At 43.4% G+C, this 19,031-nt stretch overlaps 2 protein-coding genes across 3 annotated transcripts in view; one reads left to right on the plus strand and one right to left on the minus strand.

Annotated features, from left to right (window-relative positions):
- On the plus strand, positions 1 to 15,676 carry Coq8 (ubiquinone biosynthesis protein COQ8, mitochondrial). Of its 2 annotated transcripts, XR_014701488.1 has the most exons (13): positions 1 to 570; positions 1,083 to 1,514; positions 1,983 to 2,049; positions 3,544 to 3,750; positions 4,839 to 4,924; positions 5,586 to 5,726; positions 5,889 to 5,970; positions 7,740 to 7,833; positions 7,918 to 8,059; positions 10,535 to 10,642; positions 13,537 to 13,689; positions 14,434 to 14,997; positions 15,065 to 15,676. XR_014701488.1 is itself a non-coding variant. In XM_084582363.1 (12 exons), exons 1-12 carry the CDS (start codon positions 373 to 375, stop codon positions 14,707 to 14,709), a joined length of 1,986 nt encoding a protein of 661 aa, XP_084438489.1. In that variant the 5' UTR covers positions 1 to 372; the 3' UTR covers positions 14,710 to 15,676. The 2 variants fall into 2 exon arrangements, 1 of the variants encoding a protein (XP_084438489.1); XM_084582363.1 differs by having other exon boundaries at positions 14,434 to 15,676.
- The window catches only part of LOC146176024 (tubulin-folding cofactor B-like), an 18,446-nt gene continuing 15,087 nt past the window's right edge, over positions 15,673 to 19,031 (minus strand). Inside the window, exon 5 of the mRNA XM_084582364.1 lies at positions 15,673 to 17,348. Within this exon, the coding sequence (XP_084438490.1) occupies positions 17,055 to 17,348 (294 nt within the window). The 3' untranslated portion in view covers positions 15,673 to 17,054. The remainder of the gene's footprint in view (positions 17,349 to 19,031) is intronic.

Here is a 19,031-nt window from a genome sequence, read left to right on the forward strand (position 1 = left end):
TAGAGCAGACGTTCCTATGGCTGCTCAGGCTGGTCTGGACAAGCCGTGATTGCTATTGAACTGATGCACGAATAATTCGAATTATATTTGTAATTGCAACATGAAATTTCGGGCGATCGAATATGTTTTGCGAACTTCTTTGAAATCGATGTTCAGTAACTTGTCCGTAAGCTGGACTTGATCGCTGCGGCGCTCTAAAAAATTCAGTTTTCTGCTAGATTGCGCACGAGCATAAACACGCCACAACGTGTTTCGCGTGTGCGCTGTATAAGAAACGCATCGCTTAGCTTTGTATTTGCGCGCCAGCCGAATCTCGGAGTTTGTTTCCTTCATACACAAATCTCCATACAGACTTCCCCGAGTGGAATCACAATGGCGAATCATTTCTTCCACGATCTCAAACTCGTTCTGAAGGGCGCTGAACAAGTCGCGAAGGCAGTGCGCGAGCAGGGCGCATCGGAGCTTCGCCAGTCATGGCACAACTCGAGTGTTCGAACTGTGGCGAAAAGGATGTCCATGGACGTCGAGGAAGTGGTCAGCAACGCCGTGGCAGATCCCCAGAAAGCAGGGGTGAGATTTGTGGTCCGATAAACTACGCTGTGGAGATGAGTCTAGCAACAATAACTCATGTGCTTTCACAGCTAGGATGATTGTTTTGTTACTGCCTGACGTTGACTGCGCTTAGCGGTCGTTGCTGAAAGTGTTCTGCGCCATGCAACTTTTCTTAATTTCGTTTCAGCGTCAACGCCAAGAATGATACTCTTTCCTGTTAGTTCCGAGTATATCTTTGCTAACTGCTACGCCAAGCTTTACTGAGAAAATAGTTTAAAGCTGTTTCTATGCCTGTGCACGAAATTCACTGCTCGTGTATATAAAAATCTGTATAGCAGTGTTGGCTTGATTGTGAATGTCACCATCACACAACAGAAAAGTGTTCACGAAAGTGAATAACCTTGTTTACCATCTAAATGCATGCTCGATTTTGTTTCAAGCAATTGCTTAGAGCATGTGAAGTTGCCACAGGGAAGGTGCCAACAATGTATGTATAGATATATCTACTTTACTGAATGTGTTTTGCGCAGTTGGAGGCTGCGAAAGCTGTCACCGAGACCGTAGAGAGGCTGTCCATGGTACCCGAGGGCATCAGGCAGTTTTCAGTATACGCAGTGCAGCAGGGAAGGCGTCAAAGCGTCCACACAACAACGGAGCCAAAGAAGCCATCTTGGGACGGCCTGGAAGATGAAACCCACCTTGGATATGTGCCTGTTACAGCGCCAGAGACTTCTAAAGTGGACAGTAAAGATGTCGGTAGTGCAGATGCAACATCTGCTCAGACCACAAGAGTGGATTTTGCTTCAACGGTCCTAGACAGGCCAACACCACCCCCACCTCTGCAACCGACTTTGACCACAAAAGCGAAAGAAGTTGCTCAGCCGACACCACAACTTTCCCCAACCCCTTCCATACCAACACCTCCGAAGCCACGCTACACAACCCCAAGTCATAAGCCGATGGTGGGTCTGCATTATGCTTAATTTTCTTGCATATCAAAAACCTATAATTGTTGGAAGAACACTGGCTTGAAGAACGCACTGGCTGTTTGCATATTATGTGACCATTATTGATGCAAAGAATTAGGTGTCTGACATTATGTAACCTGTATTACATGCTGGGGAATGCTGCTGCAGGCATGCCAACGTGACTTGTTACTAAGAAGATGGCAGTGTTCTATAGTGTAAAATGAATAATTCTTCCACGCAAAGCATTGTTTTATTCCTCTGAACAGCAACCGTTTGCACAAATCATAGGGCATGTTAACTGATGCATTGATTATGCGTGACATCATTAATCACGGATGTCTTCCATAGTTTTCTGCTACACGACATGATTCTTGGAAATGTCTAATAACAGTTGAATCTGGTAGCTCTTTTTTCTTCTCTTGCTGCATGGATTGATTTAAAATCTTTCATTTTCTATTGCAGCTGACTGAACACTCGAAAGCCACAAAAGTGCCTGCATCAAGGGTTGGAAGGCTAATGTCATACGGAGGTAACACAGCCTTTAAACACACAAGCGCAGTAGGTGGTTATGTGTTAGGAAGGACATCTGTTTAGCAACCTTTGTTCCTGGGCTAGTTCGTGTTTTCAAGGCGAAATCCTTTTTAGCGCAACACATAAGGGACAGGATAGGCGCCTGTCCTGTCCGTGATAGTATATGTTGTACTAAAAAGGATTCCACCTTCAAAGTAGGACATCTGTATTCATGCATCGATTGTTAATGTGATGCATCACAGACATGGGACAGAAAGTGGATAAAAATTTCAGCTAATGGTTTAGTACACTTTCTCTTGAGTAAACTTTCTGTTAATCAAACCAATGTGTGCTTCGATCGGATGGCATTAATCCAACAGTATCTAGTTTAAAAAGTGGTTCGGAAATTGCAACCCGTCTCTTCTCTGCTTTTTGTCTGACATTTATCGGACCTTCACTTGAGATTTATCACCTCTCTTATTAACAAAACGACAACACTTACAACTAAATAAGTCTTCATTGAAAATGTAGTCTGAAATTTTACATTGAAGATTGCAACCTTGAAACAAATGACAACACCACAGAACATGTCCTTTTCAAGTAGGTAATCAAGAGTACTGGGTTACATTGGTATTATGATGCATTGCAAAGAGGCCATAGGCAGTAGGGCAGTTGTGCAATACTAACTCGAAGCAAACTTATGCCAGCACTCGTCCCAAGTAGTTGAGTGTCTCTATTGCATGTGTTGTAAATCAAAATATACCTTCATCTGTACATGGGCCTTTCTTTTTTTCATTGACTTGCTCAAGCCTTTGTTTTTTTGTTTAATTCCTCACAATCGAAGACTAGCAAATCAAGTAATAGAAACATATAAGTCAAACTAGCAAGAACGAGAGAGTGAGAACGGAAAGGTAGGACACTTAATTCAGAGAAGATGCCAGTTTTCTAACATGTACTGGGGAAATGGGTGGAGGGGATATAAAGGGAGAAAGGGGGAATGTTGACATGATCAGAACTAATACAGTACAAAAGAGAACCCACGTCCACAGAATTACAAAAACATGCAGAAAAATACAGCATGTTGATACTGTACCAGAGGTTTCAACAGATACCTTCAAAAGTTCCTGTAAATAGGTTGGTCAAAATTGAAACGTTTCAGGAAGAAGCTGCCAGCCGCAGTGGATGTTAGCAATTTTGAAAGCTGCACCATTTAGCCAATTAGCTGTATAATAAAACTTCTTTTATAGTATAGTTATCACTGTCTAATGGTTAGTATCATTAGCGAGTTGCCACTGACAAGGTGACATCGTATTATTATTTTTTTTGAAAGGAAAAAAAAGTCATTCCCTAAGTCATTGCAGCACAAGGAAATGTGATGCTTTTCATTACAAGAAACTGAAGCTGAATGCATGAGCAACGCAGCAACCGAATTCTCTCTACTACAGTGTCACTCAGTGCTCGTTTATCGCTTCTGGGTGTTAAACGCCACATTTTGTGTTATCACTTCAACCAGGTCTCGCTGCTGGCCTTGGCCTGGGGGCACTCGCCGAGATGACCCGGCGAACCCTGGGCGTCGCAGACCCCAAGCAGGATATCGGCTCTGCGATGCTTGGTGGCGACAACCCGTTCCTGACACAGGCCAACATCAACCGCATTGTCGACACGCTCTGCAAGGTTCGAGGGGCTGCGCTCAAGATTGGCCAGATCATGAGCATCCAAGGTAAGTGCTGTTCCAGTGGAATGGGTGAGAGAACAGGGTAAGATTAGTTGACCGCTAACCAAAACATATGACACCGGTGCCATATTTGATTACAGCTCGTGGAGCTATGACAGCAAGTGTAACAAGTGGTCTTCAATTTTGCAGTTCCTAGAAAAGGCACTGTGTCATGGTGATGTTCAAAAATGAAGCCATCTCCAGGGGATGTCTTTGAAGTGCAGCTGTAAACAGCTGACCCCACCCACTTGAGCTCTATACTAACACGCTTAATTTGAGCTCTGTACTATTGTGGCTAGCTGAATGTCACAGTAGTTTGTGCAGTCAGCAGCCTGTTATTGTAGAAGTTACCTTTTGCCTGATCATCATGTAACCACAGTAGCTGTTTACATAATGCACTTACAAGGATATTAATGTCTTGCCCATAATTATTCTCTGCTGAAGTTTTGGCCTACTGAAACATTGATGCTCAGTGGTGGAAAAAGGATGAGGGTAAGTATGTGTTGTTCTGCTTCTGATCAGCCGACCTTGTTAGACCTGAGGAAAAAATTCTTCTATTAAGCATTAATCAAGATACGTTTATCAAGTCTTATGTTCCCATAAACATGCTCTAAAGATTTTACAATCGTAGGTCTAAAAGTTTTTCCTTCAAGCTTTCTTATTTCCTGTCGTGCTACAGTTCTCTATGCCTTCAGAGGCATGCAATAGTGTCCAGAGACTTGTATCTAGTTAAAAACACACGCGATGAAATTCCTGCTTAAATTAAATTACAAATAGGCTCGCAGTAGAGTGTAGTAAGCTTTTGAGTATCTAGCTGCTGGGAGCAGAAGGCTAATTTCAATAAAGCCAACCGACTAGTTAGTGAAAAGCTAACTACATGGAAGCACATTGAGCACCGCATGACTTACACTAGCACTTATAAGCTGCAGTGGTTGCACAGTTTTTTTCTTTCTTGATTCTTTAAAAGACAATTATGAATTTCAATGTAGACGGGGTCTGGTGAGGTTCACCCTTGAAACCTAAGAAACCGTCAGTAATCAATAGTTCTCATGCATTTCACCTCTCCCCCCTCCCTCCCTTTTTTTTTCTTGCAGATAACACTCTGATCAGTCCGGAAATGCAGGCCATATTCGAGCGAGTCAGGCACTCAGCGGACTTCATGCCAGAATGGCAAATGGAGGTGAGTCCAGAGGCCCCCTTTGCTTTTTCGTCCAGACCGCAAATTACTGAAACATATTATTACTACAACTGTCATGCAAAAAATTGCAAATTACTTTTGCAAAGCACTTGTAGCAGTTGACTGGCTTCTTACCACAACTTCTTTTTCAGTGCATACATACGAGTGGACATTCTACTCTGGTACATACAATAAGCAAAATGACTTTTAAATTTTCATACTGCATTGCAATTCTCTCAAAAATTTGTCTTGTTTAGAAAAACATGTTATACCTCGCTCGTCAGCGTTTAGTCAACACTCACGTCGCTTGAAAGTTTCAGCTTCAGTTCTTTGCTTTCATTCACTAGAAAGGAACAGGCTTCGGTTAGCAAACGTTAGCAAAAAGAAATTAATTTCATCGCCCTCATCTTATGCATCCTTGAGTATGTATTTTGCAGCCTAGTTTCTACTGAGCAAATTACACAGTGCACCAATAAATCTCGACCGCTGCTCGTTAGGTTCACAGAAACGTTTTTTTGCAGCGTCTCCTTCCATTTACTTTTGAGGGCACCTGTACAGGCAGCTTTGGAACACAACAGAGAATTGATAATATCCCGTTTTAAGTGTTGAGAATAGCAAGTGTTGCTTTCTCAATGGAACGTCCCCGTTTGTGGCCATATTCCAGAGGGTCATGGTGCAGGAGTTGGGATCTGACTGGGAATCCAAGGTGGCTTCCTTTGAGCGCAAACCATTTGCAGCAGCCTCCATCGGTCAAGTTCATCACGCCACCCTACATGATGGCAGGGCAGTGGCCGTCAAAATTCAGGTATAATTGACTATGCTGTGATAAATTATTGTCCGTATGAGTCCGTATGAGCTGCTAATTCTTCGTGCATATAGTATTTGCCTATAACCGTCACTGTTTTACTGTAGTTCCATTTGGGAAAACAGGACTGGCCGTAATTGTGAGATCACTGTCTGCGTGCAGTATCCTGGTGTCGCTAAGGGCATCAACAGTGATATCAACAACCTCATGGCCATCCTCAAGTACTGGGACATCATCCCTCGAGGTAAGGAGAACAGTACCACTATGCTTCGGTTGGCTTGTCCCAAAGCGACTCCTGCTATAAGAGACACCGTAGTGGAGGGCTTCAGAAAGTTCGACCACCTGGGGTTCTTTAACGTGCACTGACATCACACAGCACACGGGCACCTTGCTTTTCGCCTCCATCGAAAAGCGCCCACCGCGGCCGGGATTCGATCCCGCATTTTTGGGCACAGTAGTCGAGCGCCCTAATCACTGCACCACCACGGCGGTAACACAATGTAGTACTTTGACCACTGCGCCAACATGACACAGTCTTCCGTTGCATTAAAGTACTGGGGCATCATGGCATTGGGCATCTTGACACAGGGGACAAAGTGAACTTGGCCTGCATTGATAGTTTCCCACATTCTAGTGGCAAAGGCACTTAAGTACTTTCACAGTAAACAGAGCTTATGCAAGCTATGAATTTGAAGAAAATGTAACGCAGTTGTCTTTACCCCCCGGCTGTTTTCGTGATCAAATTGCGCTACATCCATAGCCATGTTTTGCACTTGGCCGCTCATTTCCAAAATTTGATTATGTAGTTCCTTACTTTATATGCGTCACAAGCTTGAATTAAGCAGTGGGAAGTCTTTTCAGTTTAATTTTCTCGGCATTAGATGCATCTTTTGCTCCCAGGCAAGCAGCATCATATCCACAAAGAATTTCCTCACTGACCTTTAACATGTAGCCCGAGGCTATACTCAAGCCAGCAACATCTTGTGAAGCTATTTAAAAAATGTTATGATGCTTAGCTTTTCTTGCTAAAAAGCAGATTCGGATAAACTGAAATGCAGCCTTCATATGAAGGGCTAAGTAAGACGGGCCTGCATATCATGGTAGCGAAATTTCTCACATTTTGTGTGATGCCAGTGAACACTATAAAAAAGCCCCAGTTGGTTGTACTTACACTGAACTTGAAGGATCCAGTAGATTTGTTTGTCTTATCAAAAGTCTATCTTAGTGGAATTCAGTGGCCGAAACGCAATGTGAGGCTTAATATGTCGAGGTTGCTCAGGCTCTGAGGGATGCTATAGTGAAGGGCTGCAGGTTAATTTTGACCACTTGGGATTCTTCAATGTGCAGCACTGTCATTGCACAGCACACGGTTATCGCTTTGAATTTCACTTTCATTGAAATATGACCACTGTAGCCATGTTCGAACTCGTGTACTCCGGCTCGGTAGCCAAGCACCACTAAACCACAGCAGCAAGTCCCCATTAAATACATATGAGAGCATGCTATGCGTGTCCATATACCGGGCGATTCGTTTTTTTACTGTTTACACATTTGTATCTTAAAAAGCTGTAAGGGGTACTTCAGTGTGATCTGTGCAGGTGGGTTGTACAACAAGGCGGATGTTGATACATTATAAGGTTTGGATTGGTTTGGTTTGTTGGGTCTAACGCCCCAAAGCAACACAAGACTATGAGAGATGCCGTAGTGGAGGGCTCTGGAGTAATTTCGACCACCTGTGGTTCTTTAATGTGCACTGACATTGCACAGCACACGGACGCTTTTTGCTTGCATCCAAACACTGCTGCCAGTGGTAGTGATCGAACCTTGGTACTCTGGCACAATAGTAGGGCATCTTAACCACTGCACCACTGGGGCGGGGCATTATTAGGTTTAATGGTTAGTTAATTCTAAATATAAAATTAACTAATTAAAATATTAACTAATTAATTTTGATTTCAAGGACATTTCTGGTTTGTTAATTAGCCCTTCACTGCAAATGTGCTCTTGTCTCAGGCGTGTACATCGACAACGTTGTGGCTGTGGCTCGCCGTGAACTCGCCTGGGAGGTGGACTACGTGCGGGAAGCCGAGTGTGCCAAGAAGTTCAAGTATGTACGCTGCCTACTTTCCTTGGCCATGGCGAAGAGGAGAATGGCGTCAGGGTGCTCACCTTTGTTTCGATTTCTCCTTAGGGAGCTGGTGAAGCCATACTCCGAGTACTACGTCCCAGACGTCATCGACGAACTGTCGACGGGCCAGGTGTACACAATGGAGCTCATTACTGGCACACCCGTGGACAAGCTCGTCGACGCTCCACAAGAACTGAGGAACAAGGCAAGTAGTGAAATGATCGACCGTGCAGTACCGGTCGATTTTTGTCTGTCGTAAGGAAACGTGTGAGCTGAAAGTGAAAACTGTATTTTGCTTTCTGTAGTTGGAAGTCAAGGCTGCGACAGTACTAATTATTACATATTAATGGATTTAGAGTTGTGTTGGCTAAACACGTTAGGTTAGATATGCATCGGTAGTAAAGCTCTGTTTAAAAAAAGGCTCCAGCCAATTTGCATTGTTAATCAAATGCAAAGTTGGTGCATAGCACTGAGCAGCTTGGTGAGCGGCTTAGAGCTGAGCTCGAGGGAGCACCGCATGTACATGTCTGCTGTCCGTGAAGAGCAAGGAGTGACTGACGCTAAGGGAGAGAGTCTGAATTTGAGGCTGTGCGAGTGACACGCGGCTACATAGTCCGGAGTAACAAGCGCTTGTAAAGCATTGCCCAGTGACGGCTGCGCCGGCCGCAACTGTGATACATGCCACTCCATCATTGGCTGCAGCTGTAAAGCCGCTTTGCCTTCTCATTGGTTAAGACACACAATGCGTCGCTACCATCTCCTTCACGCCTCAAGCTCATGGAGAGAGAGAGAGCAAGAGAGCAGGCGTTAGACCACCACCAGCAGAATCCGTGGTTGTGGCCAGAAGTGCTACGCACTAAAATAAAAAGACAAAATGAAAAAGGACAACTGTTAGCTGAAGAAACTACCACATTAAGTTGGGCGCCTGAAAGGCAATGATCTCAGCACGAAAAAAGGGATTAAGTAAAGTGACAGATAGACGAGGCGAAAAATATTTCAACGAGGAATATAGCTTGGAATTTCTCACAGAAGAGGTGAAGACAGGACGGACGCTATATTTTCAGCTGAATGAAATCTTAATATGCCACATCAATGTGGAAAAAATGAAAATTCCTTTAAATGCCCTGTCTTCCTCTATAGGCTTTTTCACGACCCTCGGAGAAACTGGTTTGACTGGGCTGTGGGGGCATGTGTGCTGGAGATAATCCTCAGCTCGTACCTGTGCTGTTATCTTACGTGTGCTATTAGCATAGCACAGCCCAGTCTCCATAATGGCAGCGCCCTTCGACCATTTTCTTTTTTTAAATATCTATACTCTATAGTTTGGTTCAATTAATGATAGACTCCCATCAAGACGAGCTCGGTTAAGATGGCATTCTTGGCTAGTACAAACAGTGTGGGAAATGTGGTTTTTCCCATAATTGTTATGTAAATGCAAACATTATCATGCAAATAAAAAATAAAACAAAACATTTTGAATGTCCCTTCTGCCAAAATGGACTTTCATGATGACCATGAACCACAGTAACTCCACCACTGATGCTTCCAAAATGTCTGCACGGCACTCGGCAAGAGAGAGAGGAGCTTTTATTCCGAGTAGCCATGAAATATTTGCCCTAGGTGGGCAACCTCTTCAGTCCAGGAAGCCATGGATCCAAGCCGCCTCCCTAGTCCAGTCAACAAAACTACGCTGATCATGCAGGTATTATGATCAGCAAGGTTGTTGTTGTGGCTGTAGGAAGAAGGATAAGAAAATGCACGGGCCTGCTACTGGTGGAAAAAAAAAAAAAAGAGAGAGAGACCTCTATTACGCAGTTATGCAAGGAAGCATTGTCGCCCGCAGAGTTGCGCTTTCTAGTAGGAAGGGTTCTTCTTTGATGTAGAGAATGCAGGACACGATCAGGCCTGCTGTCTGCATTCCACGGCCAATAATGGCCCGATTGCATCTCTCCTGGCTCGTTAAGCTGGGAGTTTAAGCAGTTTAAAATTGACGCGGTGTCACACGTTTTCTTGGCGCAGAGACGTACATGTTACAATATATGCTCTCTTTATAATTACCCTTTCACTCCAAAATAATTTCATTAATGTTCTCATATTTGGACACACCTTGCACGCTTACGTAGCATTTAGGGGCACTTCTGATGAGTTGAACGTCTGATAAGACCAATATGTATTGAAGCAACAACTTCGCTGCGCCATGTATATCTCAAGGTCAAACTGTGTGGCCACTTGACCTTCAAAAAGGTGGTGTGACCTTGACCCGAGTTTCCACCCAAAAGTATACTGTGCTTTCCCTGCCCCCAAAACCTAACTTAAAGAAAAAAATATGAAAAAGAAATCGCGTATTTAAAAGGTGGTGTTACAGGGTCTATCGCGGCTACTCTCAAGGCAAAGCTTGAGCGTCCCCATAATTCAAACGATGCATAATCATGCTAAACACAGCTCTCACTCTTATCACTAGGCTCAAGCCATGTTTAAACCACCACAATTTTTTTCTCGTGGAGTTTCGTTTTAGAGGGAGTCTACTGTACTTTTACTCTGTCCATGCTGTTATAGATGCTTTTGCATATGAGCTGACATGACATAGACAGAAACACAGATCTAACATCAATAACTTTTTTTCTTAACCAGTGAATGTAGCTCTGAGGTGTGATGCAGGGTGAAACTTTTCTCTACGCAGATAAGCTACAGCATGCTCAAGCTATGCCTCCTGGAGCTGTACGACTTCAACTTCATGCAGACCGATCCCAACTGGTCAAACTTCTTCTACAATGGAGACAGTGACCAGGTGAGTGCAGCAACACGTCTCCCATATGCGAGTGTAGACGTACAGAAAAGTGACAAATGAAAAACAGACCCTACCTGCATTGCTCTTCTTTTGTGTGGTGACAACCGATGTGCTTTGCAGTGTCTCTCACTAGTACACACTTACCGCTAACTTTACTAGTACTGTCAGGCTGGAACCAGACATGAGCACTGTCCTGTGCTATTCCAAGAGTGTGCAACACAACATCAATGCTTACCAGCTAATAAATACTGTCACCTGGTGAAGGCATTACTGTGGACAGTGGACAAGGAGGCTGAAACGATTTGTTTACTAGCATGACTAACACCTGCAAGAACTGATAGCAAGAGCAGAGTACATTATCATTGCTACTCTCGGCCATTTTCAAGTTAAAGCGGACTTAACTTTTAAGATAAAGTGCCAAAAGCATGTATAATAATCGCGAACAGCACACGATTAGTTCTGCGTAGCAATGATCACTGGAGAATTTAGCATAATCTCTCATCACAAACGAAATGATAAAGCCATGTGGCAATGACTTAGTGCATGAACCTATAAGCATTACATAGCTTTGCACCGGACAGAAAAAAAATTCTCCTCGTGCAAAACCAAAGCTATGGACGTATGCACAAAAAAAAGCTTTGAAGTTGTCCAAACAAGCGTCTAGGTCCTTGCATATCAATGCGGAAACTCTAGGCAACATGAACAACCGAGCCTAAACTTATGCACTACTATGGAAGGTGCTGAAATTTTATGTCTAAAGGACTCTAGACACCAAATCTTGGTAGCATTTTTGTTCTTGTTAATGATGCGTAAGTCATTCCTGTATATCGATCTGGACGCAGCTTTCGCCTACGACCGCTAAATAATTTATAATTGAATTTTCTTTTCTCACCAGTTTCAGTTTCGATAGCCAAGAGATGGCTGTGACGTCACAATCATTTCTTGATGTGCGGCATGAAAAAACAGCAATATAATCGCTCATTCTTCACTTGTAGTGATTCCTGTTCTTGAAGCAGGCTGGCTTTATCATTGTAGTGAATTCAAATGACAAAGCAATGACTATATCGCTGTATTTTCATCCCCCGCGTGACCTAGACTTGACTGTGATGTCACAGCCATCGCTTGGCTTTTGAAAGCGAAATAGGTGAGAAAAAAAAATTTGATAATAAATTATTCAGCAGTTGTAGGCGAATGCCACGTGGTGATTCGTGTACAATGATGTCCTAGGCATCATTACAAATGATAAAACACGAACCCAAAAATTTAGTGTCTATAGTCCTTTAAATTAGGGGTGAGTGAATATAAATTTCGAATACGAATCGAGTATGTGATTGCATTCATATTCGATAAACTGATATTTGGAATTTTTGGAGTATTCGAACATTGCCGAACATACCGCAGATTTTCACATTCACTGCAGTTTCACTACACTGCACGCTTCACCATAATGCTTGTCTGCGTGGGTTGTGCAGTGAAGCATCCTCAAAGCAAGACGGGGCGTTCTGTGAAAGACCGTCCCTCTTCCGAAGGGGGCCTTCCCAACAGTGTGCAAAATGTGAAGCACAAAGAGCATCATTTTTCATTTAGAATGCATCTCAAATGCAGACAACCATCGTGCAGCTGTTCGTCAGACAAAATTACTGTAATGCAAATGGCTTCCAGAAGTTTTTTCAGGCCTATTCAATAATTTAAGCTCTTGGAGAATTTTTTTCTAGCCTCTTAGGGTGTGGACAGGTCTCTTGAAAGAAGAAAAATTCGGGAAAAAAGGCAACTTTTTGGCAATGACATTTTGGAAACCTACAGCCCATCTTCTATGTACCTACTAATTTATTCACTCCCTGGGTCGTTCGGGGATAACGAGCTTGATAAATCCCATCTCTGTTCATTTTTTGTTGTTCTCTCAAAACACAAATATTTGACGGTTTGCTAGTTTACAAAGGGGTTATCTTTGCATCTAGAAAAGATGAAGGAATAATTTTTATTGCGAAGTCTTCCTAACTGATTGACCTATGCAAATTTGAGAAATTATTTCACAATTTGTACTTGGTAAATGTTTTGTGCTCTAATTAAAATGGTTCATCAACCACATTTCCTCACATCGAACTTCAACAAGTTGTAAGATTAAAAATACTGCATTGATCAAAAAAGTATTTCCTATGTTGTGTTCCTTATACTATATGATATGTAGCTGTTAATAATAGTTTTCTGATGTGTGGTTCTTACTCTATTGTTTCTATAAACAAACAAAAGAGTGAAAAATGTGAAATATTTTGAAAGCTAGTTGACATATCAGAAAAATGATTACATATTTAAAATCGGCACAAAAAGGTGAAAAAGTCAGTAGAAGAGATCGTGCATAAAATTTATACTGGTTTTTACAGTTTACACACTTCTGTCCAAGCCAAGTTTGATATTATTTGCAAATACCATGTGATAAATAAACAAGACGGTGTTTGCTATTTTTTAATTTTCCATTTTTTTAATTTTTGCTGATCAGATGTTCAAACATGACATTCTAAGGCATTTTTTTCCCATAGCCATATTCGATTCGTATTCAAAAATTTCAATATTCGCAAACCTCTAGTCTCAAATTCTTGTGTCTTAACCTTAATAGCAAGGTTTGTGCTGCAAGTCTCTATCATTCGCTACATATTTTATCGCAAGCCTAATGACCTAGTTGTAGAGGCATACATATGTGGAGCTTTGATGCAGACCTTTTGCCTGCGTCAGCGTCCACTCCTCAAGACATCTAAGGACGTCATGATTGATAGAGCTACATGCTTGTTATTCATTGAGCGGTCCACTTCATCACGCACAGCTGCATTGTTGTCCACCGAGTGTGCTAGAAAGCACAACATTTCCAATGCGCCAGTAAACTGAACTTTACGATGCAGCTCATGCTGTTGGACTTTGGTGCGTGCCGAGAGTATGACAAGACCTTTGTGGACAAGTACATGCGGGTCATCAAGGCAGCAGCTGACCGCGACGAAGAAAAAGTACTCGCTCACTCCAAGGACTTGGGGTTCCTCACCGGTTACGAGGCCAAGGTAGGCTTTTTCCTGGGCCAGATTTCAATTCCTTCCAGATCATCTACACAATTGCAAAGACTGTCCGTTAAGGACGAGCACAGCTGAAGGATGGGAGATAGCTTGGATATATAAAGGATGCCATTCCTTCATCTTGTGTGCATGGTCCTCTATCATTTGAATAGCAAGGGCTGAAATCACTATGAGGTTAGACCTCTCAGCATTGCTGGAATATGGACTGCGACAGTAAAACAGCCCTAGCACAAGAAGCAGGTTAGTCACACTAGCCTTTGTGTTAATGCTGTTACTATTGGCATAAACAGTGTTTTCTAAACTCCAGCGACATTGTGGACAAGCACCGAGAAAAAAAAAGAAATCTAACCATATTACACAGCTTGTGTGAGCTGCTTGTGCATCTTGTGCATTGATAAGTTTTAGATATAGGCAGCGAGGAAAGTATGCATGCTTCACATTTCTTTTTCAGCACGAAGGCCATGTGCAAATGAGGTATGTTTCAATGTGGACGATGAAATGCGCAGTCGCCGGTGCACGTTGTAGAGATGAACCATCAATAGGGCAAGAGATGAACCAACACTAGGCTGCTGACCACGAATGCTGTTGCCAGTATTAGCCACCAAGAATACATGTGTGACATTGTCCACAATGTGCTCCATTGTGACCACACCTGTGTGAAAAGGAATGTGCGCGTATACAACTCTCATGTGCACAAAATGTTGCGACTGCAGTATTTCCCAATGATCGCAGGTGATGCAGCAGGCACACGTTGATGCTGTCATGATCCTGGGCGAAGCATTCTCGAAGGACGGACCCTTCGACTTTGGAATGCAGGACACGACTCGCCGCATCCAGAGCCTGGTCCCAGTCATGCTCCAGCACCGGCTCACACCACCTCCGGAAGAGACCTACTCACTCCACCGGAAGCTATCGGGGATATTCCTTCTATGTGCCAAGCTTCACGCCAACATCAACTGCAAGAAGCTGTTCGACGAGACATATGCACGATACCGCTTCAGCAGCTGAGCTAGCATTGCACAGTACTGTGAAGGCTTTTGTAGGGTATAGGGTACACATGGCTTCAGCAGCTGAGCTAGCGTTACACGTTACTGCGAAGGCATTTGTAGTGGTATGGATTACGTGTGGCTTCAGCAGCTGAGCTAGCATTGCACATCACTGCGAAGGCATCTTTAGTGATACAGGTTGCACACAGCTTCAGAAGCTGAGCTAGCATTACACATTACTGCGAAGGTGTTTGTAGTGGTATGTGGTACACATGGCTTCAGCAGCTGAGCTAGCATTGTTACTGTGAAGGCGTTTGTATTGGTACCAGGTACACATGGCTTCACCAGCTGAGCTAGCGTTACACATTACTGCGAAGGCGTTTGTAGTGTAATGGGCATTCCTCTCAGGCACAAGACGCTTGTGAACGCATCAAGGGCATCGAGTGGTGTAAGCATAGTCATACATGTAAGTCAGACTGATATCTGCTGCTAATCAATTATTGGCAATTATACTTAAAGTAGGTGCATTTTTGAAGCGTCTGTGCAGGTATATGGTTGGTCAAGGTGTTACAGCAAAATTTGTTGCAAGGACAATGTTTCACAGCTTTAGGACAAAGCTGGGTACAATATGTAGGAACTGTACAGGTGCAGTTCAGCTTCAGGTAACACGTCAACTAGTCAGTTTGCCAAATAATTGGTGCTACTGAGGAAGTTACATTGTTAGTTGCAGCTGCATAAAAGCATTATATTCAGCTGCTACAGCATTGCGGATACATTTTTCAGTGTAACCTTCATGCTTCAAAAGCAACAGGTACTGGCATTCAAAGCCCAAGAAGAACTGCTAGCTATAGCCATTTTTTTGCTGTTTCCAAGGACCCGGTGAATTGTGTAATACCACAATAGTGATCAAAAAAGGTGGAAGGCGGTGATGTTTTCTGACTGTAGTCGTTACAATAAAAGCGAAAAGACACCCAAGACGTGCTACTGCATTCCTTAGAAAATTTTAATCTTTTTTCTCCTTCAATGTTCGTCCGAAGGTACAGCAGAGGCCGGACGGCATGGTAAACCCTGCGCTCTCCAACCAGACTGTTATTGTCCAACCGGCTGAAAGCACACTTGTCGAGGGAATGTTGAAATAACTTAGAAACAATGACTAAAAAAAAAAATCCAAAGCAGGCAACTGCATATTATTTCTCCTTCCAACCCTGTCCAAGAACCCCGCCAGCAGAGTCAATTTAATTGTGGGATGCTGATTCGTAACTACATCTTCGGGACATACTTTCTTCTTGCCTGCAACTAATAAAGCAGATCTCTTGCAGTCAGTCAGTCCATAGCAGAAATGGTCAACACATACTGACTGACCGACGATCCGAGTTTCTAGATCCAACTGCTGCACACCTAACTCAATGAACTGCAAAATCAACTCGAGAGGTCATTTCTTTACCTGTGAGGGTGAAGATGTGACCTAAATTTGACGAAAAAAAAAAAAGGCCTAGTAACAAGAGTCTATGTGTACTAAGAAAAAAGGCAACTTAACAAGTACACAGCTGTCAATATCTCTCTTTCCTACCTTTGCAATCACACCGGGCCATATAGATTCTGTGCCAGCAGGTGTCTGGAATACTGTGTCAAAAAGCGTTGAATTTGTACACACAATTCCGCACATGCCCATTTTGCTACTCCAAAATAATGAAAGAATCCAGCAATGCCAACACCGGGTAAAGTCAGTGAACATTTCTTTAGATTACGAATAAGTCATATAGCACATGAAAAAAAAAAAAAAAAAAAAAAAAAAAAAAAAAAAAGAGGCTCTGTCACAAGGTTTATACAAATTGTGGCTCTTTGCGTGTGTTTTTGAATGACCTAGTACGTGCCAAACAACTGTATGAAATGACACACACGCTAACCACAACGCGACCCGCCTGGCATAGCATTGGTGCTATCCTAACACTGTCATCAACAACCAATTTGTGCTGCACAGTGAACCACCCAATTTTTTTTTTTTGTACGCATAGAATTCAACTAAACGTTTACATGCACAGAAACGTCTGACAATAGTGCCCCTTGTGCACATTAAAAAAGAAGTCGGTCACAGACGCATAAAAATACAACAGACAGTCGAGACAAATTTGCCTCACTGGCAATAATAGCGCATCCACTGTACTCTTTCCCAGGCGCCCTACAAACAGTCCTTCGGCACAGATCTTTATGGAGCCCACTGGTTTTGCTCACTTCAGCAAGTTCCTTACACTGCTCCATGCAATCTCGGCAAAGTAAATGCTGGTGAGCAAAATAAAGTTACCAAACCAATGTGTAAACCGACCACAATGAGCGAAGAGTCATCGTGCATGGCTATAGCATGCAACACTACATTTCATCATCGGGGTCCACGTCGTCGCCACCGTCCGTGCAGTCGCCTTCTGGCGGGAAGTTCCCGATGGTGAGGTCGATGGGGCGCACAAAGCCGCCATACTTGGGAAGGCACTCAAAGTACCTCTTGCCCGCGACGCTGCCGTCGTTCTTGCCCAGAGGGAGGTCGTACTTGATGCCCACCCAGACGCCTGGCTTGAAGTCGACCTCGCCGATGTAGGCCACAGTGCCACGTCGCCTCGGCTGACCGGGGATGCCCACCACTTCGCAACGGTTCCCTACATGGATGACCTGAGAAACAAGTTTGCAAGGAACCGTCAGTGATGGTTTGGGTTTTCACATATTTCTTCCGTTAATTCCTTCCAAGTGTGGTAAACATGGTCACATTTGGGAGCAAAAAAAAAAAATAATGAAATATCTCGAATAAGTGAACTTGGTTCTAAAGTCCTCATCAATACGTGCACCTTAACACTGATCACAAGCTTCCAGTCTTGAGTGGTCGATTCCATAGTGGTTTTGTCAGAAATGGTGCAGAAAAATTTTATCGAGAATATTCGATCAGTGGCATGCACCCGTTTTCATGTAGTCTGATGCTGGAAACCATGACAACTGCGCGTTGACAAAAGCAATGTACCTAGAACTATAATATAAATCTCACCCACCAGACAGCGATTCAACATTTTTAGTACAGAGTAGCACTCATTTTAGTTTTCACACCCAAGGCTGTTCCGGCACAGGAACGCAAGTCTCCTCGATGAAAGTTTTAGTGAGCCATAGTCACAGCTTCATCGTAGGAATTCAAACGCTGTGGTGTCATCTAGTGAAATATACTGAAAGCACACCATAGGTGATGCGCAAGGTGGGTTGTTTTTGCTGACGGGCGCAACGGAGAGAGTGCAATTATAATAAAACAAGGCTCGAGCACACTTCAAAGAGTAGTAGAGAACACTACACTTGCGAAAAGCAGCGACATTTTCCCAGGACGTGGTCACTTGCGTTATTGCAACGATAAATACAGCGTTTCGCCGCAAGAAGCCACTTGCGTCGTTCTCAGTGCCAAATTAAAATAAAACTTCGTTTCTTGGATACTTAAGAGGTGAGTGCCACCATAATCCCATTACATCTTGGTCAGTGTTCTGTCCGTTTAAAGCATTCACATGAGATGGATTTCGAAATTATTCCGGCTAGAACTGGCTTCATTTTTTCTTCATGTTTACCTTTGGCCTAACTGTCATTCCACATGAGCTATCACAGAGATCATCTTGGCTTCACTTGAAATAGCAGCTTCTTCCCTCTACACCTCAACACCAGCAGCTAGCCATGGCAAATGCACTGCTTTTTGCAACACATGTTTGCACAATGCCTTAAAGATGACACCACTGCCCTATCCTTATATACCTGTCAATTTGGCAAGATCAAAACTCGATTTTTTTAATTCAGGCCAACAAGGGAGGAATGGGGTACATTCAGGCAGTGTCTAATGAGTCCTAATCTGAACATTCCAAACATCCTAAGCATAAATGCAAGCAGCAACAGCCAGCATAAAATGTGACTAGAGGAGCGTGTGAAGACACCTTCACGACACACTGCCGAGTGTTCTCGCTACGCCTCTGCAGCTGACACAAACTGCTTGGCGTGCTGCTTTAGTTTTTTAATGCCAAACCATTGCCAGCCCCATTAGACTCAATTCCGCCCACGGCCGTTGTTGTTAGCTGTGACGGTGCTGAAAGGTGAACCATCGCGCTGTATCGGGCATAGCACAGTGCAGCTCGGTAGCATGCAGCTAAGCGCGATACAGGAGGACTAGATGGCCTAATATTTGGGCAAAACCGCGACAACTACCCTTCAACGCAAAGTACATTGAGAGACCACCGTTTAGTCCAGATCGAAGTCAAAGCCAGTGAAGCTTCTACATCTATTGTGGCCGCACCAGTTGTGTGCTGCCAGAGACGAATTTGCCGCCACCTACAAGAA

The sequence above is a fragment of the Amblyomma maculatum genome, chromosome 10 (genome assembly GCF_055883805.1).
Source record: "Amblyomma maculatum isolate TAMU_Amacu chromosome 10, ASM5588380v1, whole genome shotgun sequence".
Classification (NCBI taxonomy): domain Eukaryota; kingdom Metazoa; phylum Arthropoda; class Arachnida; order Ixodida; family Ixodidae; genus Amblyomma; species Amblyomma maculatum.